Source organism: Neophocaena asiaeorientalis, unplaced genomic scaffold, assembly GCF_003031525.2.
Source record: "Neophocaena asiaeorientalis asiaeorientalis breed wild unplaced genomic scaffold, Neophocaena_asiaeorientalis_V1.1 scaffold327, whole genome shotgun sequence".
In the NCBI taxonomy this organism is placed as follows: domain Eukaryota; kingdom Metazoa; phylum Chordata; class Mammalia; order Artiodactyla; family Phocoenidae; genus Neophocaena; species Neophocaena asiaeorientalis.
The window spans coordinates 4,194,022-4,216,786 of record NW_020174560.1 but is presented as its reverse complement, the minus strand read 5'-3'; the positions used below and the strand labels follow the sequence as shown (position 1 = coordinate 4,216,786).

The 22,765-nt window shown below is 60.2% G+C and overlaps 1 protein-coding gene across 4 annotated transcripts in view; it reads left to right on the top strand.

Annotated features, from left to right (window-relative positions):
* Nucleotides 1-21,416, top strand: part of TSPOAP1 (TSPO associated protein 1) — a 24,908-nt gene extending 3,492 nt beyond the window's left edge. Inside the window, exons 6-32 of one of the 4 annotated variants that reach the window (XM_024757664.1) lie at nucleotides 1,005-1,082; nucleotides 1,167-1,250; nucleotides 1,501-1,590; nucleotides 1,761-1,883; nucleotides 2,133-2,237; nucleotides 3,667-3,717; nucleotides 4,030-4,050; nucleotides 4,841-5,042; nucleotides 5,646-5,818; nucleotides 7,022-7,137; nucleotides 7,406-7,515; nucleotides 10,316-11,146; nucleotides 11,305-11,456; nucleotides 11,783-12,160; nucleotides 12,246-12,485; nucleotides 12,827-13,006; nucleotides 13,592-14,428; nucleotides 15,078-15,177; nucleotides 15,264-15,418; nucleotides 16,027-16,195; nucleotides 16,532-16,603; nucleotides 17,035-17,067; nucleotides 17,261-17,364; nucleotides 17,451-17,522; nucleotides 17,737-17,847; nucleotides 18,485-18,546; nucleotides 20,257-20,393. In XM_024757664.1, the coding sequence (XP_024613432.1) occupies nucleotides 1,005-1,082; nucleotides 1,167-1,250; nucleotides 1,501-1,590; nucleotides 1,761-1,883; nucleotides 2,133-2,237; nucleotides 3,667-3,717; nucleotides 4,030-4,050; nucleotides 4,841-5,042; nucleotides 5,646-5,818; nucleotides 7,022-7,137; nucleotides 7,406-7,515; nucleotides 10,316-11,146; nucleotides 11,305-11,456; nucleotides 11,783-12,160; nucleotides 12,246-12,485; nucleotides 12,827-13,006; nucleotides 13,592-14,428; nucleotides 15,078-15,177; nucleotides 15,264-15,418; nucleotides 16,027-16,195; nucleotides 16,532-16,603; nucleotides 17,035-17,067; nucleotides 17,261-17,364; nucleotides 17,451-17,522; nucleotides 17,737-17,847; nucleotides 18,485-18,514 (4,617 nt within the window). In that variant the 3' untranslated portion in view covers nucleotides 18,515-18,546; nucleotides 20,257-20,393. Of the gene's footprint in view, nucleotides 1-94; nucleotides 215-1,004; nucleotides 1,083-1,166; nucleotides 1,251-1,500; nucleotides 1,591-1,760; nucleotides 1,884-2,132; nucleotides 2,238-3,666; nucleotides 3,718-4,029; nucleotides 4,051-4,840; nucleotides 5,043-5,645; nucleotides 5,819-7,021; nucleotides 7,138-7,405; nucleotides 7,516-10,315; nucleotides 11,147-11,304; nucleotides 11,457-11,782; nucleotides 12,161-12,245; nucleotides 12,486-12,826; nucleotides 13,007-13,591; nucleotides 14,429-15,077; nucleotides 15,178-15,263; nucleotides 15,419-16,026; nucleotides 16,196-16,531; nucleotides 16,604-17,034; nucleotides 17,068-17,260; nucleotides 17,365-17,450; nucleotides 17,523-17,736; nucleotides 17,848-18,484; nucleotides 18,547-20,256 lie in introns of those variants that run through there. The other 3 variants (XM_024757661.1, XM_024757662.1, XM_024757663.1) reach the window with 3 other exon arrangements.
* Nucleotides 21,417-22,765: the final 1,349 nt, after the last annotated feature.

Genomic DNA, 22,765 nt, shown 5'->3' with positions numbered 1-22,765 from the left:
CCCCGCGCCCCGCCCCGCCGCCCCTGCCGTGCCGCCAGTGGTACGGCCCGGCTGCAAATCCCCGGTTGCCCTGGCAGCCACCCGGGGCCCAGCCCGCGCCGCCGCCTCCCGCCGCAGCCGCCGCAGCGCGGGGACGCCCCCTTCAGCGCCCGCCTGGTCCGTCAGGCCCGGCCCGGCTACTCGGGGGCGGCAGTGTGTCCGTCCCCAGCTCCAGGTACGGGCGACCCTCACTGGGCGCCGGGCTGAGGTGGCCCCTGGCCCGAGGGCTAGGGGCCCCGCTCCGGACCCCCAGGACTTAGAGGTCTGGCTCCTCTCCATCCTCTGTACTGGGCTGCACTTAGGTCCGCCTTCTTCCGGGAAGAGGGGAGGGAGAAGGGACCTCCTGACGACCAAGGCCTCAGGGCGTGGGATGCTTCTTGCTCAGGTTTTGCCCCTCTGCCTGGCCCAGAGAGGAAGATGCATCGCCCATCAAGACCTGTCCTCCGGAGTTTGCACGGATAACTGGGACGTGCAATAGGGTGGGCTTGGTGGAAGCTGCGAGGAGGGTCTGGCCAGGTCTGCAGGCTCTGGGCCAAGCCCAGATTCTGTGGATCCATAACCCTCAGCTCTGGGGACACCACATCCCTGGGGGCCCAGGCAGCCTCCTAGTTCTCTGCCAGTCGCTGAAGGACACCCAGGACAGTTATTGAGTGCAGGGCAGGGCCGGAAGCTAAAAAGGGAAAGCTTTGGCCTGGATAAGGGACCCATCTCCCAGGGCACGTACGGGTCTCAGGATCTCAAAGCACTGTGTCTGGAGGACACAGGGGTGCAGCCTCTGCTCTTCCACATCAGCTGGAGATGAGGGGATGTGGTGGGGGGCAGACAGCACCCCTACTTCCCAGGCAGGGATCTCTTTGCTGACCGTGAGATGGGGTGGGAACCTCCCTCAGACAGGCGGGGCTGGGGGTAGGCTGCCCCGCGGCCCTCTTCTCAGGTGCCAGCCCTCTGCCCCTGGCCATTTCCAGGCCACGCCCCAGGAGGATGTGGAAAACCCACCCGTGGTCCTAGGGGAGCCAGAGAAATGGCAGAGGGTGCAGCAGCTGGTAAGTCCCAGGTCGAGGGCTGGAGGAGACCTATTCTGGGTGGATCTGCCTTCCCACATGAGGAGCTCCATTCTGACCTCACAGGAATCAGAGCTCAGCAAGAAGCGGAAGAAATGCGAGAGCCTGGAGCAGGAAGCCCGGAAAAAGCAGAGGCGATGTGAGGAGCTGGTGAGCGCCCAGCCGGGAGGGCCTCCCGGGGGGGCCAGCTCCGCCCTTCCCTCTGGCCAGCCAGGTGGTGGGCTCCCCTCAGCTCCGCTTCCTTCCCTCCTGCCCAGAGAATGTGCTTTTCCCCCCCATCTGCGGGGCTCCCCTTTCCTGGCTGATGCAGGTTCCAGGTTGGGGAGAGCAGTGTCCTCTGTGTGGGGAGAGGAGGAAGGTGGGCGCTGGGACCCTCCCCAGAGGTCCTCTGGTCTCGCAGGAACTGCAGCTGAGGGAAGCCCAGAGTGAGAATGCCCGCCTCGCAGAGGAGAACTCTCGGCTCAGTGGGACAGCCACGGAGAAGGAGCAGGTAGCAGCTCTGCCCAGGTCCTGCTGGGCCCCTGGCCTCCAGGCAAAGGGCTGTCTCCTCCACCCACCGCCCCGGACTGGGCTAGATTAGGAAGCATATTCTTACCCCTGGTGAGCATGCTGGGGGTTGAGGCTCACACCCTGCACTCCCTGGCACTGCCCGCTCTCCAGGTGGAATGGGAGAACGTGGAGCTGAGGGGCCAGCTCCTGGGAGTGACGCAGGAGAGGGACTCGGCCCTTCTCAAGAGCCGGGGCCTGCAGAGCAAGCTGGAGAGCCTGGAGCAGGTGCTGAAGGTGAGGGGCCTGTGCGGGGGTGGGGGGGGGCCTCGGTCCCTGGCACAGGGAGAAAGTGGGACAGTGGCACTCTGTGGGGCACTGGGGAGTAGACCGAGTCCTGGTGCCGCTGGCCCTTCCCTTCTCTAGCCTCAGTTTCCTTTTCGACAGAGAGTGTCTGGAACACACGGTGTCTGAGGCACCCTCATCTTCGATCTATAGGAACAGTAGAGCAGGGCTTGGGCCTTGACGCGGGCTCTTGCGTTTCAGCACATGCGGGAGGTGGCCCAGCGGAGGCAGCAGCTGGAGGCGGAACATGAGCTGGCTGGGCTTTGCCTGCAGGAGAAGCAGGAGGAGGTCCGGAGGCTGCAGCAGGTGGGCGCAGGGTTGGGGGGGTCGGAGTGGGGGAAGGGTGGTAGGTTGCCGGACCCCCAGCTTTACCGTCACTCATCCAGTGGGTATTCACTGAGAACCCATTGTGTGCCAGGCACTGTGCCGGGCGCTGGAGGGACCGGGAGGGGGCAAAGGTCAGGTCCCTGACGGATCAGCGAGTAAACAGATCCAGGAGTGAGATGACCCCGGTCATGGACAAGCGAGGTGGGGGAAGTGACCAGGGTGATGTGACACAGAGTGGCTGGGGTCGGGGGGAGTGGCCTCTTTAGAGAGCTCTGCAAGGAAGGCCTCTAATACCTCAGGGGCCGGAAGGAGCCAGAGGATGAGCACGAAGGGGAATAGAAGTGCCAAAGCCCTGCGGCAGGAAGGAGCTCGGGGGTGCAGACCAGTGCGGCTAGAATGTAGTAGGATGGACAGAACAGCCGGAGTGGGCAAGAGCCAGGTCACATCAGGCCTCAAAGGTCACGGGAAGGGTTTGGATATTTCGCTCTCTGAGTAGTTAGAAGCTGTTGAAAGGTCCTGAGCAGGAGAGTGGCATGATCTGATTCATCATTTTAGAAGATCGCGCTGGCAGCACTGCGGAGGATGGACGCGGGAGCGGGCACGGAAGCAGGGTGGTCAGGTGTCGGGTGGCTGCAGGGGTCCAGGCGGGAGAGGATGGCTGTGTGGATTAGGGTGTAGGCAACACAGATGGAAAGAAGTGGATAGATTTGAAATATTATTTGGGCATAGAACTGACAGGATTCACCATGGGATTCCAGTTGAGTGCCCGTTCTTTCACCCGTTTGCTGACGAAATGGAGGGTGAGGCTTTTCACTCTCCAGGAGTGAGGGATGAAGGGCCTCAGATTTGAGAGGTAGGGAATCCTGAGTTCTGTTTTGGCCAACTTTGGGTTGTGTGTTAAACACTCAAGTGGAGATGTCCGTAGACAGCTGGGTTTATGAGTCTCGAGTCCTGGGGACGCGGGTCTTGGAGACAGGTTTTGCAGTATTCAGTGTGTCTAGTCGGGTGACTCGAGGGGACCCTTTGGGAGAGAGTAAAAGCAGGCCCAGCACTGTGCCCTGCGGCGCCCTAACACTCCGGAGGGGTAGAAGATGAGCCGGCAGGAGAGGCTGAGGAAGAGCTTCAAGAGAGACAGGAGGGAAACCCTGAGGCAGGAGGTCCTGGGAAGAGAGAAGCAGTCTGAGGCCCCTCTCGACCCCGTTGCCTTCTGACTCCATTCCGGGTGGGAGTCAGAGGGAGGAACCCTCAGCCCCTTCCCAGCCTGCTTCCCTCTCCCTCCCCCATCCTCTCGCCTCCTCCCCTTTCTTCTCTCCCTTCACCCTCCCTACCCTCCTCCCTTCCATCACACTCTATCCCACCCCCATTCCTTATCCTTCTCCTCTATCGTTTTGCCTCCTCCCACCTGTAGGCCCAGGCAGAAGCCCAGAGGGAACACGAAGGGGCCGTGCAGCTGCTGGAGGTGGGTCCCTGGGGGTGGCCATTAGCTCTGCCCGCTTGGCTGGAGAGGTTCAGAGAGCGCTGGAATGGGTGGCGTGAGTGTGTGGGGAGTGGGCTCCCAGGAAGGGCTGCTAAGTGCTCTGGGGCCTGGGGGGATCCCCTTCCCCTTTGGCCCTGCAATATCCTTCCATTCAGCAATTGCTTGGTCAGTCTAGGGAGCTGACTGGGCGGGGTCCGCTAGGGTCCCTCTTTCCTTCCCTCCCTCTCTGGGCAATGACCTACATACAGGGTAAGGGTTCTAACCTTTCCTCTGTGCTTTCCTCTCCTGCCACAGTCTACCCTGGATTCCATGCAGGTACGTCCTCCTGATTCCCCACCTCCCTGCGGGGGGCCTCCCCAACACCACTCCAGGCTGGCCGAGCTGCGTTTCCTCTCTTAGGTCTAAGTGGTTCCAACCCTCATGTCCAACGACGGGGGTGCGACTGGTAGCAGACCTGAGACTCCGTAGGTGGGCTGGGATTCTCACAGGACATGTGGGCCACCCCCTCGTCCCAGATCTGCCACTGTGCTTGGCAGACACAGGCCCTGCCCTCCTCTAAAACCTAGCCGCTGAGACCTTGAGGAAGTTGCTTGCCAGTGTAACCCATGATCTCCTTGACGGGGACTCTCCTGATCCCTGAGAAAAATTCCTGGGAATTGGCTCATTCCTGCCACAAAGATGCCCCTGGCTCCCGTGTGGGATCTCTCCGGGGACTTCTCTGAGGGCAGGGATTTGGGTCACTGACTGTGGCAGGGTGACAAGCCACGGAGCTGAGAAAACTGCTGAAGTGATACTGTGGTGGTGATGGGGGTAGGGCGACCCCTTTTGGCCGAGAAAGCGGCCGCAAGCAGGAAGTGCCGCCGCCTGGGGCGCGAGGCCTCGCTGCAAGAGGCAGGGCTGGGAGTGAGGCTGGCCCACAGCTCCCGGTCTTACCCTCAGCTGCACAGTATTTGGGGCAGTGGGGCAGCCAGGCTGAGGGCTGGTGCCCAGGCCTAGGGGCTGGGCAGATGTGATGTGAAGCCTAGTGCGGGGCCGTGTGGAGATGGCACAGCTTGGGTCTGCCAGCTTTGGTGGGTCTTGTGGCTTATCGTGGGTCTTGGCCCAGGTCCGGGTTCGAGAGCTGGAGGAGCAGTGCCGCAGCCAGACTGAGCGCTTCAGCCTCCTGGCGCAGGAGCTCCAGGCCTTCCGCCTGCACCCGGGCCCCTTGGATCTGCTCACCTCCGCCCTGGGCTACAGTACCCTTGGGGACCGCCCGCCACCCCCCTGCTGCTCCACCCCCCAGCCCTGCCGGGGGTCTGGCCCCAAAGGTAAGGTAGACCCCAGTGACATTAGCCTGGAATCCCCAGGTCTGGGGTTTTTTGTATAGAGCAGAACTCAGCGTCAGAGAAGGCGAGCAACTCACCCAAAATCACACAGCAAGTTAGAGCCAGGTCTGGCTTGAACCAGGCTCCAACGGGGAAAAAACAAGCCCGCGGGGAGCATCTCGGCCTGCTGCTCCTCCCCCTTCAACAAGATCTCTGTGGCCGTGGCTGGGAGGTGGGCACTAGGAGGCAGTAGCAGGCAGTATGGGCTGGTGAGGAGCCAGCTGGGCTTCAGTCGGATCTCGCGGTCCCAGCTCCACTCACTTAACGGTTCACGATGCTGGTAACGCTGTGCTCTGTGGGCCGTGAGTTCTGAGCTGTAAGACAGGAGCACCCAGCGCACCTCATCAAGCTGCTCTGAGGAGCCCATGAGATAATATATGTAAATCACCTCTACCTCCGCTTTGTAAGTTCCCCCCCACCCAGTATTTCCCTTCTTGTAAGGAAACTTGGCCGTGGAGGGCCTGAGCCCTAGATCCAAGAGGACCCTTGGTCCCTGGTCGCTCCTCAGGCCACAGACCCCAAGGCTACATGTCATCTTTTCTTTAGACCTTGACCTCCCGCCAGGCTCCCCAGGGCACTGCACCCCAAAGTCTTCCGAGCCTGCCCCTGCCACCCTTGCTGGGGGCCCCCGAAGGACGGCCAAGAAGGCAGAGTCTCTGTCCAACTCCTCTCGCTCCGAGTCCATCCACAACAGCCCCAAGTCATGCCCTACGCCCGAGGTCAGTGCTGGGGCGGGGCCTGGGGTCTGGCTCTGCCGTGGGGAAAGGGGGTGGGGAGGTGACCCAGGAGTTGGGTGGCCGCTGGCCTGTGTGGGGTCCCAAGTGGAGCCAGGACCCGGGAGGGAGGGGTCCGTGGATTCCTCCTGGTGGGCGGGGAGCTCAGGTGGGGCCCATCCCACCCTCCTGCAAGCCCTCCCTTGGGGCCGCCCAGCCCCACCCTTCTGGGGCCCAGAGAGGCCCTAGAGTCCTGGGCTGGATGGAGGCAGGCACTTCGGCACCGGGATCCACCTGGTGAGGCTGGTCCTGAGTGTCTGTGGCAGAAGCAGGCAGTCCTCTGTGGAGGAGCGCAGGTTCCGGGTTTCAGGTCCCAGCTTTGTCTTAGGCAAGTCGCTGCCTCTTTCTGGGCTTCAGTTTCCTTGTCTGGATTTGGAACTAATAACCCTGCCTCGTGAGGCTGCTGTGAGGATTACGTGAAAAAATACAAGGGTGGTACCTCCCTCAGTGCCGGGCACACCGTAGACGCTTAACGTGTGGCCGCTGTTACCACTCCCAAATTCTTTGGTATCACTCACAGCCCCTCCGATCACCTCATCCCTCTCTCTACCTTCCAAACCCCAGAAGGTGTGTGGGCCGGGAGGGTGGTCAGGAGCAGCCCTGCCGCCCCGGGTGGTTTCAGGGGCTAGAACCCAGGCGCGGCCTCTACTGCCCCCTTGTGGAATGGAGCGGTGGTGCTGGCTTTGGATGCCCCGGTTTCCGCTCCCAGTACCCTCGTCATGGGGCCTTCTCAGCTCCTTCTGCCTCCTGGCCTCGAGCTCTTCACCATCGGAGTGCTTGGCGGCGTTTTTACCTTAAGGAGACAGACTGTCATGGGACACCCTCCCCAGCCCCTCCCCCACCGGTGTGGCTGGCCCCCTTTCCGATGGGGAAAGTGGTCTTATTTACTGGGCTGGTGCAGAAAAGAGGCCGGGGCTCAGGGAGGGATCCAGTTTACCTCCCCCGCCCTCGTCCCTTGAGCCAGGGCATCTGGACTCCACCAGGCCCTGCCGGCTCAGGTGCTGAGTTAGAAAACATCGGGGCCCATCGCTGCCGGCCTTGCCCGGCATCTGCTCAGTTTCTCTTCTCAAAACGGTGGGTCCTCCTCTGCCTGCTTTGCCTTTGGCCCCTGGCTCCTGGAGGGGACTGGCCCTTTCTGCGTGTCCGCAGGTGGACACAGCCAGCGAGGTGGAGGAGCTGGAGGCAGACAGCGTCTCCCTGCCGCCAGCAGCCCCGGAGGGCAGCCGGGGAGGAGCCAGGATCCAGGTCTTCCTCGCTCGCTACAGGTGGGCCCTCACCCCTGCTCCCCATTTCCCCAGCACTTGGGCTGTAAGGGAGCGGGGGTGGGGGGCGGTGAAGAGCGAGGCCTCTGGAGACAGCGGGGGTGGGGCAGGGACCCCAGCGGGACATGTCCTCTTAGCCTCGTTGGGTGCAGTGGGTGCTCCACGTGGTCAAAGGGGGACAACCAAGTCTCCGTAGAGGCCGAATGCACTGGGGGAGAGGACACAGGACACGGAGACAGAACGTCAGTCGCTGTCCTCCGCCTCCCAACAGCTACAACCCCTTCGAGGGCCCCAACGAGAACCCAGAGGCAGAGCTTCCGCTTACCGCTGGCGAGTACATCTACATCTATGGCAACATGGACGAGGATGGCTTCTTTGAAGGTAGGAAGGTAGTGGGGTCATTCTGTCCATTCGCCTGCTTTTAAGCTCCTCTTCCCGAAGACCTCCACCCATCTGTATCCTCTCAGCCCACTGTAACTTCTCAGGCTCAGCTGAAAGGCATCCAGAGACCCGGCAGCTCGCGGGGAAAGGGAAAGGAAGGGCCGTGGGAGCAGCTGGTCTGACTCCAGACCTGCCCAGAGCAAGACAGGGCCTACGACGGTCCAGGTGGTGGACAGAATGCCACAGGGAATTTCGGCTAAGTTCATTCTTGTGCTGGCAGACAGGGCATGGCAGTGCTTAGCACTAGTGACCTCGAGGTCAGGCATGGGGCATAGATCTGCTGCTGTGCCCCAAGCAGTGTGGGGAGGAGGAATCAGGGTCCAGAGCCCAGGAAAGGGTGCTAACAAGCGGTTAGCAGTTGTCAGGGCCCCGGCAGGGCGTGAGCTTCAGGGCAGTTCTACAGTGCTCGTGGGATGGGGCAACCGCGGCGGATGCCCCATTACTGAGGCTGGGCAACAGGGCGGGGCCTGCAGAAGAAATAGCCTGGGAGACTCCGCACGGTGGCCCTGGCCAGGCACCAGGCTGCGTCCTTCCGCAGTAGGGAGGATGGCACTGTACGGAGACTGGGATGCGTCTGCACAGGGCAGGGTGAGAGCTGCAGCCGTGGGGATTTAGGAAAGCGGTTAGGTCTGGGCCTGTAACACGCAAAGCTTTCAGAGCCCGCTCAGCCTCTCCTCCTTGGGCCCCACGCCTGCTGTTTGAGTAGGTGCTGGGAATGATGGTACACAGCTAAATTCTCTATAAGGATGGATAATGGAGAGCAGGATTAAATAGCTCCCGGGAAAACGCTTTTTTTAATTAAAAAAAAGTGAAAACACCAACACCGTTGTTTGGAGGGGGGCAGCTAAAACATAAATATTAACTAATTACTAGAATTTGAGCTATGCAGTTTGGGATAGATTGAAAGGCCTGTAGACAACTGGGTGTAGGATGCCCTACCCCTCCTCATACTTCGGCTAAGTGACTGCTTCATCTGTGTCTGGTGCCACCTGGGCTGCTCTCAGTGGCTCAAGCTTCAGGAGCACAAGACTGACTCTGGCCCAGGCTCCAGCACCAGCCTGTCAGGGCTGTGGATCCGCTTAGTTGGTTCCTACCGTTAATCTCATGCCCCATAGTGTTAGTGCTTATATTAATTTCCTAGGGCTTCTGTAACAAATTTCCACCAACTGGGTGGCTTAAAACAACAGAAATGTGTTCTCTCACAGTTCTGGAGGCCAGAAGTGTGAAATCAAGTTGTTGGCAGGGCCACACTCCCCCCTGGAGGCTCTAGGGGAGAGTCTGTTCCTTGTCTCTTTCAGTTTCTGGTGGGTCCAGGTGTTCCTTGCTTGTGGCCACATCGCTCCAGTGTCTGCATCTGTGGTCACATTTCCTCCTCTTCTCTCAGTGTCTCTCCCTATGTGTCTCTTATAAGGACACTTGTCATTGGATTTAGGACCCACCCAGATGGTCCGGGATGATCTCATCTCAAGCTCCTTAACTTAATTGCACTTGCAAAGACACTTTTCCCAAATATGGTCATATTCATAGGATCCAGGGTTTAGGATGTGGACATATTTTGGGGAGACCACCTTTCAACCCACTATAGTGCTCACGTTATCTAATTTATTGAAAGTTCCTTTTGTTTCTTCTTCAAGTTTCTTACTTTTTGTTTTTCCCTCCTAGCATAAGTAGAGAGAGAGGGTGTTGGGGAACTAACGCGCCTTCCTGCAGCTCAGGCCTGCCTACACCCCCCAAACCCTGGCCCTCGCTCCCCCTTTCTCCCAATAAGGCACACCAGCCACCAGCTCATCTGTTCCCCAGGAATCTTTCTCCTTTTCCCAAATTAGCTGTGACGTGACAGACTGGGTGTCCAATTTCTTGTTTTTCTGATGTCCCACAAACAAAAAACAAATGCTTTATAATACTCTGTTGCCAAGTGTTCAGGGCAACTGGCACAGGGTAACAGAGCTTACCTTCCATCGCTGTCTGAACTGACTGCCAGTCGTACTCCCGCACCCAGGTCTGCTGTGGGTCTACAACCCCTTCTAGAACCCACAGGGGATTCTTTTCTCTGGCAGGTATGTCTTTTGTGTCTAAAGATTCCTTCCCTTACTCTGACCAGATGGGCATCCCTCTCCCTTTGAGGATGTCTGTTTCCCACACAGGGAAGTTGAGGGGCAGCCCCCCACCAATTCCTCAGGCCTGTGTAAAACGACAGTTTTCAAACATATGGAAAAGTTAAATAGTTCAGTGAATGCCTGTGTACCCACCACCTAGATTCAACTTGTTAACATTTTGCCGTAATTGCCTTTTCCGTATGTAGGTTAAAAAGATGATTGAAAAGCAAGCCGTAGACAGATGGCATTTTACCCAGACATACTTCAACATGCACCTCCTTCTAAGGACATCCTTCTGCATCCTTGCAGCATCACCTGGGAGCTCGTTAGAAATGCAAAATCTCAGCCCCACCCAGACCCAGCTGAGTCAGAATCTGTATTTTAACAGATCTCCAGGTGATTCATATGCACGGTAAAATGTAAGATGTCTGTCCTATATAACTACAATACTGTTATCACACCACTGAGAATTAACAGGAACTCCCCAACCCAGATCTTGACTGCTCCTGTCTTTTAAAAAGCGGTGACAGGTAAATGAATCAGATGCTTAAGACCACCCACTGACCGTTGCTAAAATGCATTCATTGGACTGCTTTTTCTCTACCTCCTCTCTGTCTTCCCCTCCCCTGCCCTCCCGCCACCAGGGGAGCTCATGGATGGCCGAAGGGGCCTGGTCCCTTCCAATTTTGTAGAGCGTGTGTCCGACGACGACCTCCTGACCTCCCTGCCTCCAGAGCTGGCTGATCTGTCCCACAGCTCAGGCCCTGAACTCAGTTTCCTGAGTGGCGGTGCGGGCGGCAGCAGTAGCGGAGGCCAGAGCAGCGGGGGACGCAGCCAGCCCAGAACAGAGGAAGAGGCTGCAGGGGATGAGCTCAGGCTGAGCCCCTCGCCCGAGGGCCTGGGTGAGCCCCCTGCCGCGCCTCACCCCCGCTGTCTGGCTGTCCTCAAGCAGCTGGCCCACAGCGTGGTGCTGGCCTGGGAGCCGCCTCCCGAATGCGTGGAGCTGCGTGGCTACCATGTCTGTGTGAATGGGGAGCTGCGGCAGGCCCTGGGGCCCGGGGCGCCCCCCACGGCTGTGCTTGAGAATCTGGACCTGCAGACCGGGCCCCTCCGTGTCTCTGTTCAGGCCCTGACCAGCTGGGGCGGCTCTGACCCTCTGCGCTGTTGCTTGGTGCTAGGGGCCGGGGCCGGGGTGGCACCTAGCCAGCTGCGGGTCCATCGACTGACAGCCACGTCCGCTGAGATCACCTGGGCACCCGGCAATAGCAACTTGGCCCATGCCATCTACCTCAATGGGGAAGAGTGCCCCTCTGCCTGCCCTAGCACCTACTGGGCCACCTTCTGCCACCTGCGGCCTGGTACACTCTATCAGGCCCGAGTGGAGGCTCAGCTCCCACCTCGAGGGTCCTGGGAACCAGACTTGGAGAGGCCAGAGCAACGGGCTGCCACCCTGCAGTTCACCACACTCCCAGCAGGTAGGTGGGCTTGGGCGCCTGGTGTCTTTAACACCTGGGAGGTCAGGCCACGGATGGGTCCGAACGGGAGACTGTTGCTACTTGCGTTTTTAGAGAAATGGCAAAGTGGGCTGTTATGTCTGGCTGCATTTTTGGGTCTTGTGCCCCCCTCCCCCTAGGCCCACCTGATGCCCCCCTGGATGTGCAGATTGAGCCAGGGCCCTCCCCGGGAATCTTGATCGTCAGCTGGCTCCCGGTAACAATTGATGCTGCTGGCACCTCCAACGGCGTCCGGGTCACAGGCTATGCCATTTATGCTGATGGGCAGAAGGTATGGCCTGGGGACCGCCCACCTATACCCTGGGATTGAGATGTGGGTCTCTCCTCGCCATGCTCAGAGGCCTAGTCTCCCCAGCCTGGCACAGAGGCTGCCTGGCCCTGGCATTTGGGCACTAGGTAGCAGATTGGTTAAGAGCGTGGGCTCTGGTAGCAGGTGACTGGGATGCCACCACTGAAACCACGTGGCCGGGAGGCTTAGATGAGACGTGGCACGCCGAGGGCGCCGTGCCTGGCACGATGCTGGTCGCGGTGGCGGTCGCGGAGTCCTCACACCTGGCCACCTCAGCCGCCCTTTCCTGTGCTCCTTCCACCCTGCAGATCATGGAGGTGGCCTCCCCCACGGCAGGCAGCGTGCTGGTGGAGTTGTCGCAGCTGCAGCTGCTGCAGGCGTGCCGCGCGGTGGCCGTGCGCACCATGTCGCCCCACGGCGAGTCGGCCGACTCCATCCCGGCTCCCGTCGCCCCTGCCCTGGCTGAGGCCTCCTCGCCAGCCAGGGTCTCCTGCCCCTCCCCACGACTGGGCTCGGAGGCCAGACCGCCCCTCGCTCCAGCCTCCCCGGGGCCTGGAGACCCCAGCTCTCCCCTCCCGTGCCCCAACCCCCGTGGAACTCGAGAGCCCCCCGGGGGCTCCCCAGCAAGCTGTCCCAGAGAGACACCAAGAGGATCCTCAGAGGAGCCCCCAGTGCCTGGCTCTCAGGTACCCTGCTGGGGAGAAGGGGAGCAGGTAGAGACTGGGAGAAGGGTCTGGCGCTTGGGCCCTTCCTCAGTGCCTGCCATTCCAGGAGGAGGCTGGGACAGCTGAGCTGGGGGCCCCAGGAGACAGGAAGGCCAGTGAGCCAACCTTGGGAGAGCGAGTTCCTGGCCCTGCAGCTTCCTCCCTGGCCGAGGAGAAGGCTGAGTGGACTGCGGGAGAGGCCCGCCCGGCCCCTGGCTCCATCCAGGGAGCGCTGGCCCAGAGGCTGCCCTGTGCTGAGGCCTGCCGTGCAGGAGACACAGGGCCTGGGCTGAGGCCCAGGGCTGAGGTACGGGGTTGGGGACGCTGGGCCACCTCAAGGAATCGAGGCCCCCCTCCCTGCCCTCTGCCAGCCCAGATCCGGCTGTCCTCTCTGCTTGTCCTCTGCTCTGCTCTGGCTCTGGTCTGTGCTGTATGTCTGACCAGCTCTTTGTCACTTTGTCTTCCAGGTTTCTTTCCATTTTGGCTGCCATCCTTCTTCTTCCCCACCCCCTGCTCTGCGTACCCCCCGTATGGGGCATGACCCTGTCTCCCTCTGCCAAGGGACCCCTTTCATTCTGGCTGGGGCTGACCCTGCCAAAGCGCCCTCCCTCACCTCCCTGTTCTCCTCCTTTGTCTGGCCCCTTGCAGAGAGAGGACACGGCCGAGCTTGGGGTCCGTCTGGGGAGCGCCCTTGTGGACCATGGCCGCAACTCAGATCTGTCAGACATCCAAGAGGAGGAGGAGGCAGAGGCAGAGGAGTTGGGTGTCAGGACTTGCTCCTTCCCGAAGCAGGGTGCTGGCAACAGCCTCAGGGACAATGGGGCCAAGGTAACGGGGTGAGGAGGGACTGGTGGGCCCTAGACCTCGGGTTCTGGGGCCCTCTGCCCCACGTGTCAGCAGCGGCTCCAATGCCACCGAGTGCCAGCAACATTCTAGGTGTGTGGCCTGGGCCCTGTCCTGAGCAGCAGATAGGAAGTGGCTCAGGCTTGGCTTCTGCCCTCCTGGAAAGAAAGGGGAGAACGAGGCACTCTTTTCTGTAACTTCTCCCCACTAAACCCACCAGACACAAGCGCCCTGGCCATCTGAGAGCTCGTGCTGGGAGCTTCCAAGGAGGGGACGGGAGGCCTCCCTGCTGTTACAGGCATGGCCTGTTCCCTGACGCTTCTGCCCCTCGGGATCCCAGCATCTGGGCAGCCCGTTCTTGGGTGTGCTCCCTAATTCTTCCTCTGGCTCTGCCCCGGACATGCTGTGTGGCTTTGGGCCAGCCTCTCTCTCTGGTCTTTCCTCTTGGAGGAAGCTGAGAGAGAGCTATGGGTTACCTGAAACCGCTGCCCTCATCTGAGGGCAAAGGTCACAACTCTGTCCTTTTCCCACGGACCTCTCTCCCCTGCCGCCCTCCTCCCCTACCCCCAGCCCCAGCCCGACCCCTTCTGTGAGACTGACAGCGACGAGGAGATCTTGGAGCAGATCCTGGAGCTGCCCCTCCAGCAGTTCTGCAGCAAGAAGCTCTTTAGCATCCCTGAGGAGGAGGAAGAAGAGGACGAAGAGGACGAGAGGAGGCCGGCGGCAGGCTCTTCTTCCCGGGACCCTGACCCGCCTGAGCCTGCATTCCTGGGGCTGGGCTGTGACAGCGGTCGGCCCCGAGGACCTGGCCTATGTCCTTTGTCTCCCGAGCCCTCCAGGGCTGGGGACCGCCTGGAGGACATGCCTGGACTGGTTGGTGGAAGCAGCTGGAGAAAAGGAAGTGGTTCCCCCGAGAAGCCCCCCAGCCGCAGGCGGTCCCCAGATCCCCGTGAACACTGCAGCCGACTCCTCGGCAGCGGCGGGTCCCAGGCCTCTGGACGACCAGGCCCCGCCCGGGAGAGGGGCGGCCCCCCCGTGGGCGAGGGCGCCAGGGCTGGACCGGAGGCTGGTGGGAGAGGGCGGCCGGCCCCTTCGAGGAGGTGCCCCCGTGGCCCAGCCCCAGAATCGGGCCTGGCCAGCTGCCTCTCCCCCACGTGCTTGGAAATCAGCATCGAATATGATTCTGAGGATGAGCAAGAGACGGGCGGCGGGGGCATCAGCGTCACCAGCTCCTGCTACCTCGGAGATGGGGAGGCGTGGGGTGCAGCACCCACGGGAAGGCCCAGGGGGCCTCCGAAGGCCAATTCAGGCCCCAACCCCTACCCACGCCTCCCGGCCTGGGAGAAAGGGGAGCCAGAGCGGAGAGGCCGCAGTGCCACTGGCAGAGCCAAGGAGTCACCCTCCCGGGTCCGTGCCCTCCCCCCTCCCTGGGCAGCCCCCTGCCTGCTGCCGCCTGGTGGCCCTGCTTGCTGCCCACCGGCTGCTCCCATTCCACGCTGCCGTCTCCATCAGCAGAGGTGGGGCTGGGCCTCCGGGCTCGCTCACCCGCCTCTTCCCACCCACATTCCACTGCTTTGCTGCTTCTGCCAGTCGGAACTGGGATGCACAGTATTCTGTGGCCATACGTCGCCAGTTGCCGCCCGCCGGCCCCCTGCCTTCGGGCCGGGGGCCCTTTCCTCTGCTTAGCTAGTTACATCTTCGGGACACTGACTGTGATGTCCGGCATCACCCAACCCTGACACCGAGAAGAGGCACTCCTCTCCCACGCTCCTCGGCCAACTCTCAGATCTAACCTTAGTCCCTCAACTGCACTCATCTACTAAGGTGGCCGGAGCTGGGCCTCCCCTCCTGCCCTTCTTCCCCACGTGGGGGTGTCTGATGCCTCCAGTGAGGTTGGGCCACGGCTCCAGGAGAGGAACGTGTGTCCCTGCTCTGCTGTGCCGCTTTCGCTGATGGGGCAGAGCTGGGGGAGCGCTTGCGGGGTCCCGCCCCTGCTGAGGTGCCCATCAGAGGGGCGGTGTGTCACTTCTGCCGTCTTGTTGCCCTCTCTTTGCAGGCAACAGAGACTGGGGAGCCCAGAGGGCAGGACGGCTCTGGGCGGAGGGGCCCCCAGCGGAGAGGGGGCCGGGCCCCCAGGCCAGGCTCCGCGGAGCTGGGTGAGCACCTGTGGGGGGCTGGGCCAGGCTGAGGGGGCTTTCCTGCCCCCCTGGCCAGAGCTTATTGCCACCGCTCTCCCCAACAGCCCCTCCGAGGAGCCCTCCAGAAGAAGCACTGGCTTACCAGGACCTACCTGTCAGGGTCTTTGTGGCTCTGTTTGACTATGACCCCGTGTCGATGTCTCCCAACCCTGATGCCGGGGAAGAGGAGCTCCCCTTCCAGGAGGGCCAGATCCTGAAGGTGACTGACTCACCGTCTGGTCCTCCTTCCTCCCTCCTTTCCTGCACTGGGGGTACGATAGCCACGCGTGGGTGAGAACACAGCTTCTAGAGCCAGGTGATGTGGGGTTGGGTCCTGATTCTGCCACATCTAGCTGTGAAACGTTGAGGAGATTAGCTAGCTCCTCTGGGCCTCATTGGTGAAATGGGGATAATGTTAAGTGTCTACCTCGCAGGGTTGTTTGAGGATGAAATGATTCAGTACCCGTAGAGCCCTGAAACTGCCTGGCGCATAACACAATGTGATAGCTGCTGCTGTTAGCATTGTAACTTTTATTGTGCCTCCAAGTATTTATTGAAGGCTTTCGGCTGTTGCTCTGAGGTCAGGGGGATCTAGTCTGGGCTGGACTGGGGGGATGGATGGGCAGATAGTGGGTGACGACCACACGGAAAGGGCTATTTTCTGTCATCCCTCTGATCCGTGTTCTTGGCTATTTCCCCCATCTCCTGTTCCACAAAAGGTAGAGCACTCCTCTGCAGTCCCAAGTGTGGTGCTGTGAGCTCGGGGCCCCGGCTGCAGGGAGCAAGCTGAACTGGCCTCCTGACACAACGGGTCTTCTTCGCCTCCAGGTGTTTGGGGACAAGGATGCCGATGGCTTCTATCGGGGTGAAGGCGGGGGCCGGATGGGCTACATCCCGTGCAACATGGTGTCCGAGGTGACTGCGGACAGTCCTGCAGGGAGACAGCAGCTGCTCCAGCAGGGCTATTTGTCCCCAGATGTTCTCGTTGAGGGTTCAGGTATGACCTGCTCCTGTCCCCCACCCACTTCCTGCCACCACGGTGCCAACTCCATTTTGAGCAGTTTGTATGTCTGGAGTGGCCGAGGTGCCTGCTTGGTCCAGGGTCTGGCAGAGCCACTGGGGCCCTCAGAGACTTGCCGCCTGGAATGGGGGTTCACTGCCGAGGGGACGGGCCCTGTATTTTGGATCCGGGAGGTGGGGGATGAGAGAGGAATGCCCGTAGACGCTCTAGTGCAGGAGCCCTGGTACAGCCCCGAGAGAAGATTGAAGCCACTGCCCATCTCCCTCCCTCGCCTCGGCTTCTCTCTGATATCTGCTTGCCTTTCTGGACCAGGGAATGGTCCCTTTGTCTACTCCACAGCTCGCACAGCTGGGCCTCCCCCCAAGCCCCGCCGCTCCAAGAAAGGTGGGTGAGACCCCCTTCTCCCTCGGGGGCCTGTGAGGACGGGAGGGTGGGGACACTACGTGGCTCCCTGGGGAGACACATGGGAGGTCTTGAGCAGGTTCAGGGAATTGGGCCAGACCTTCATCCCCAGCCACCCCTCCAGTGGGCAGCTTCATTCTAATGGAGATGGGGAGTGGTTTGCTGGGACCTCTGTTCCAGAAAGCACCCGACTATAAATTCTCTGCCAGCTGGAGCGAGTCCCTTACCCTTTCTGGGCCTTAGTTCGCTACGGAAACCGAAGGGCTGGGCCGATGTGCTCTCGGGGCGTCCTCCTCCTGCATCCCTTGTGTGAGGCTGAGCATCCTGCCTGCCCTGCACCAGCACCCCCCCTCCCCCGCCCCCAAAGAAGAGGGATGTGAGGGGCGGGGCTCACAGTCATATTCTCTCCGCAGCTGAGTCGGAAGGCCCTGTCCAGCCCTGTGCAGGTGAGGGGCCATCCCTGTGCAGTGGAGACTGGGCAGAGAGACGGGGCGGGGCAGCCCCTCCGACCTCTCCCCAGGGGCTACAACTAGCGGGCAGGTGGTGAATAGGGGTCAGCAGGCCTCCAGTGCCAAGGATAGTAGGGGGGTGGGGGAGGGTCTAGAGAGAGTCCTGAGTGTTCTCCCCCTCCTCCTCCAGGCGCCCCCCAGCCGGTCTCCTCTACTGGCCTGAAAGCTCCCCGCTCCATGGTGGCTGCATTTGACTACAACCCCCGGGAGAGTTCCCCCAACATGGATGTGGAGGTGAGGACCCTCAGATAGAGCCCAGCCAAGCTGGGTGGTGGCAGGGCCTCCCCGGACTTGACACGTGCCTCTTGGTCTCTCCATAGGCAGAGCTGCCCTTCCGGGCAGGGGACGTCATCACTGTGTTCGGGGGCATGGACGATGATGGTTTCTACTATGTGAGAACATGGGGGTGGGGGGATGTGCCCAAGAGGGCTCTCCCAGAGCCAGGGAGGGGGATGAGCCAGGGTTCCTGATGGAAGCCCGGAGGAATGGACCAGGTAGCCTCCCACGATAGTGACATTGACTCCAGCCCGTCCCCCGGGGCGCTTCAGGGTCAAGGGGTTGGGGGTGAGGCCTCTCCCGGTCTTAGTCTCAGCATCTCCTCCCCAGGGGGAACTGAATGGACAGCGGGGCCTGGTTCCATCCAACTTCTTGGAGGGCCCTGGGCCTGAGGCAGGCGGCTCAGACAGGGAGCCCGGGACACCCCAGGCCGAGGGGCAGGTCAGTGAGGACCTGGGCTCCTGGCTCAGCGGTTGGGTCTCTATGCTGCTGGTGTGGTTGGAGGGGGGCAGGGGTGGGCAGGATGGCGTCGTGCGAGGAGCACGGCCGGGCAGTGGTCCAGGTGCGCACTGCGCCCAGGGCGGGGCTGCGAGCTACCGCCAGAGGGAGCCCAGCCGGGGTGGCTCCCTCCCAGTGTGTGGCCCTCTGTGCAGTGGGGTGAGGCCGAGACCTTGATCCCCACCTGCCCACACCCCCGGCCAGTGCAGGTGAGGGGCCCTATGGAAAAGGACCCTAAGCCTTCCACACCTCTAGCAGTCATAGCCCCTGGTACAGGGACCCTCCCCACCCCACTGCTGCATCTCTCTGTCTCCCAGGTGCCTTTTAAAGCCAGACGCCCAGCAAGGCCCAGCTTCCTGGGTGGGTGGAGTACAATTAAGCTCCTGGGGCAGGGAGAGGGTGAGGAGGCCAGGCGCCAAACGGAAAGCCCTGGGTCTCCATGTGCAATCGTTCCAAAGGCAGGGGCTATGCAAAGCAGCACCTGCCCCTAAGACCTGGTGACCTGGGCGACCTGGTGGCCGGGTGGAGAGCGTATGGTCTGGCTGTAACCCATCTCCTCTCTTTGTTCCCTGTTCTTCAGAGAACGAGGAGGAGAAGAGTCCAGTGCTAGATGGAGATAGATATATGTAGAGAAAGCGACATGTAAGTGGGGACTGACTCCTTATGTCCATGTCACCCTCCTCCTCGTGTCACCACAATCAGACGGCGCTCCTTTGTCTCAGACACCGGCGCTGAACTAACAGGGGACAGAGCTCTTGCCGTGAGCCAGATTTGGGCCTAGGATCAGCCCCTCCCCTTGCCTTACTCTGGGCAATGCCAGCTGCCACAGGAATACATGTCACCCCAGGATGTAACGTCCCATATTAGCTGAGTGCTCGTATTCTATAGCGCATGTGGCTTATAGAATAGTATGTGACACTCCCACGGCCCATCCGTATATTATGATACCATGCGACTACGGTGTTATAATATTGTGATTATTCCTGGTGACAGAGGGATGACACTAACGCCGCCAGTAATAACAGTCTCCCCCACCACGGTCTCCTCTGTATCGCGACCTATTAGGGAATCAGATGCGTGATTTTATGTCCAACTCTCCATTTTCTCCGCTGGGGGGCATAAAAGGGGAGGCTTAAACAGTTGGAGTCCGTAGATAACCCCAGACCATTCATCTCTGGGGCTCAGAGACTCCCTCCATTTGTTTCCCAGCAGCCCCTCCCTCCCTCCTGGGAGCCCTGGGAGGGGGTGGGAAGGGCCTACCCCCCTCCGCCCCACCCCGGCCAGCCATCAGCCCTGGCTAGTTGGCAAGACACTCTTCGACCTCTGGGTGCTAGCAGAGCTCTTCGTGGGCGGCCTTGCCACATCATCAGGGTCTTAGATGAGGGCGGGCCCCAGGCTGGGCACCCAGCACCTGCCAGCAGACTGCCAGGTGCTGGTGGAAGCGGGGCTTTGAGGAAGGGAGTGGGGGGCAGGGGATGGAGAACACACAGGCTGACAGGAGCGGACGGGGCTGTACCAGGCACAGGAGGTCGCAGAGTGGATGTGGGAATTTGGCGGGTAGCGGGGAGGCTTGCTTGTGGCTCTCTTGCTTGCCCAGCCGCTGTTCTTAGGCCACTAACAGCACAGTCTGGGTGGGCCTGTGGCAGAGGGAGCCACTTACGGTGGCAAACGGAGCAAGGAGGAGATTCTGCAAGGGAGACGTGCCAAGGGAGGGGCAGCAGCCTCCAGAGCTGTGGTGGGCGCAGAATGCCGCCCGACCGTGAGTCCCCTCTGGCCCCGGGCTCCCTGCAGCCCTCTCAGGGGCCATTCAAGGAAGAGGCTCCGTCTCCTCCCCATGGGGTGGGCACTCCTCCACTCCCTGAAGGCCCTCGGACACCGCGTCTGCTGGCCTGTGCGGGCCTGCTCCTTCCGTCTGTGCGCTGGTGCGGGAACCATCGTTCCTGGAGTGTATGGCTCCCTCCAGCGTCCCTGTCCCCACTCTGCCTTCGGTTGGGAGGGGATGATGTGGGGGATTTGGAGCACCCAAGCCGAGGGTCAAGTCCAAGGACTCTTGAGCCCAGCATCCTACAGAGAAACCCAGAGAAGCGGAGGGGCTTGCCCAGGTCCAAGTGAACAGAGCAGAAATGAGACTCCACGTCCGTCCCTTCCAACTCCCAGCTCAGTGCTCCCTCAGCATCATCGCGCCCATTTGCCTCTCCGTGCTCTGTGGGGGGCAGTAGCCAGGCGGTGGGTTTTGGTTCACGACTGTGGTTCCGTGACCTGGGGTCTGCAGGCCCCTGAGGTTGTGGCAGAACGGAGGTGGGTGGGTTGGCCGTCAGGCCCTGACGTTGCCCCTTTTCTCTCCCATTCTAGCCCTGGGCCAGCTCAACCCAAGGGCCCCCAGCGCCCCCCGGCTGGCCCTGTGCTCCCGGCCCTGGCCGCTTCTCTGGGATTGAATGGGGGGCACCACAGGGCCCGGGCAAGAAGGTGTGGGGTCTCCTCTCCAAGGGGAAGCAGCTCCTCAGGAAACTGGGCTCTGGGAAGAAGGAGTGACGCTGCGGCCCGTCCTGCAGGCCCGAGGCCCCGGCGCACTGTCCTGGCTGCCTGGGGAAGGCCCTGGACTCTCGTTCTCCCGAGCCAGCGCTCTGGCACTCGGATGGAAATTCTACCCGGTGAAGGTCAGATCTAGATGAGCCCTTGCGGATGCGTCCTCTGGATGGGCATCTTCCTCTGACAGGAGGGCGGCCTGAGCCGCAGCGTGCGGAAGCGAGTCGGCCACCGGGGCTGAGCACCTGGGTCACAGAGCCAGGCCTGGATGTGGACTCATGACTCCTGCTTCTCCCACCCCCGCCTGGTGTCCAGCATGCCATGCGAGTCCCTTCTTGGCCTCCACACACCTGGCCCGGGGACCCTGCTCCCTCCGACGGCGCTGGCCAACCTCAAGTCTTCCCTCCCTGAAGGAGAGTTTGCACTGGATTCTGCCCAGCCCCCGACGACCCCCGGGCGGGCAGGGGGGTGGAGCCGTGTATATATGTACATACCCAGTGCCTCAGCCCAGCTTCCTCCGTCTCCCTTCCACTGCACAGGCCCCCCGGGAAGGACCCCGGGCGTAGCGCTGCCCTCCTGCCAGCCGCCCTCCTGGCCTGAGCCCTGGGCCAGAGGGCAGAAAGCAGGAGCTGGGTTTGCCTTATTTTGCTCATCAGATTCAACTTCTCTTTTGCATCGTTTTCCTCTGGCCCCTGTTGGAGTCGGGGGCCTGAGGAAGAGGACAGATTTATGCAGCTATTTTCATACATTCCCTGTTCAGGTTGGGGTGGGGGGCTCTCCCCCCGCTTACCCTAGCCACCTCCCTCCCCCTCCCCCTCTGGCTGGGTGAGCGACTCTGCATGTTTCCTTTGCTGTGCTGGGAGATTGATTGTTGGACTGAATGCCCCCACCACCACCACCACCTTGGTCTCCAGGGGTGTGGAATGGTGGGGGCATTTGTTTAAAGAGACATTTTATTATAATAAAGTCTATTTTCACAAAACCCATGCTGGGCTCTACCTGGGATGAAGGACTCCTGAGAGGCGGGTCATGGTGGGCTTCGGACTCCACTTTAGAGCCCAGAAGTTAACATCTGACGGTGACTGGGGTAAAACTAATGAACACCAAGAAGACCAAGCAGCTCTGGAATTCTCTTCCTAGGAAGGTCTGGCACCTTCCTGAGTGCCGGGTTGCAGGACCAGGTGTTCGGAGTTGGGTCAGGGTCCTGGAGGAAGAAAGTGACCTGGGAAGGGGGTGGGGAGACAGGAAGAGAGAAGGCACCTGTTTCAAGGTGGTGGACTGAACTGATTACATACTGCAATCTTGATTCTCCTGGACCAAACTCATAGGAATACTAGAGATTAAAAAAAAAAACCCAGGCAAACATGCAAATAAACAACATGCATAGCTCCATTTGAAGACGGCGGACACCCAATAGACTAGAAACAGCAGGATTTCAGAAAGGACCGAAAACAGATGGGAGATCACACTCAGAAACCTCAAAGCAGGGCACCTGTGGGAGAATTCTGCACAGATCTCCACACCTAGAGGTGGCAGAAACAGCAGAAGGACCACAGGGGCCGTGACAGTGTGATCAGTTGGGGTTCTATGTGGGGAACCACCAGGCCGATGGTTGCACATTCTCCTTTTCTCCATGGGCCAAGGGGCAAAGGTGAGGATGGCTGCCCTTAGACGAGAACAGTGGGAGTGGCAGCTTGGATCAGAGCATGTGGGATCTTCCTGGGCCCGGGCTCGAACCCATGTCCCCTGCGCTGGCAGGCAGATTCTAAACCACTGCGCCATCAGGGAAGTCCCAGGAACACAACTTTTTTGTATTTTGGCCTTGTATGCTGCAACCTTACTAAACTCACTTATTAGTTCTAGTAGCTTTTTTATGGATTCCTTAGAATTCTCTGCGTATGTGATCATATTGTATATGAACAAAGATAGTTTTACTTCTTCCTTTCAAATTTTGATGCCTTTAATTTCTTTTTCTTGCCTCACTGCACCGATAGAACTTCCAGTACAATGCTTAATAGAAATAACAGAAAAGGACATACTTGCTTTGTTCCTGGTCTTAGGGAGAAATCATTCGGTCTTTCACTCTTATGATGTCAGTGATAGGGCTTTTTTTGTAGATGCCCTTTGCTGTGTTTGAGGAAGTTCTCTTCTATCCCTCGTTTGCAGAGAGGTTTTTTTTTTTCTGTTTTAAAGAGAATCAGCATTAAATCAAAACTACAAAGAAGTATCAAAAAGTCTGCAAATAATAAATGCTGCAGAGGGTGTGGAGAAAAGGGAACCTTCCTACACTCTTGATGGGAATGTAAATTGGTGCAGCTACTATGGAGAACAGTAT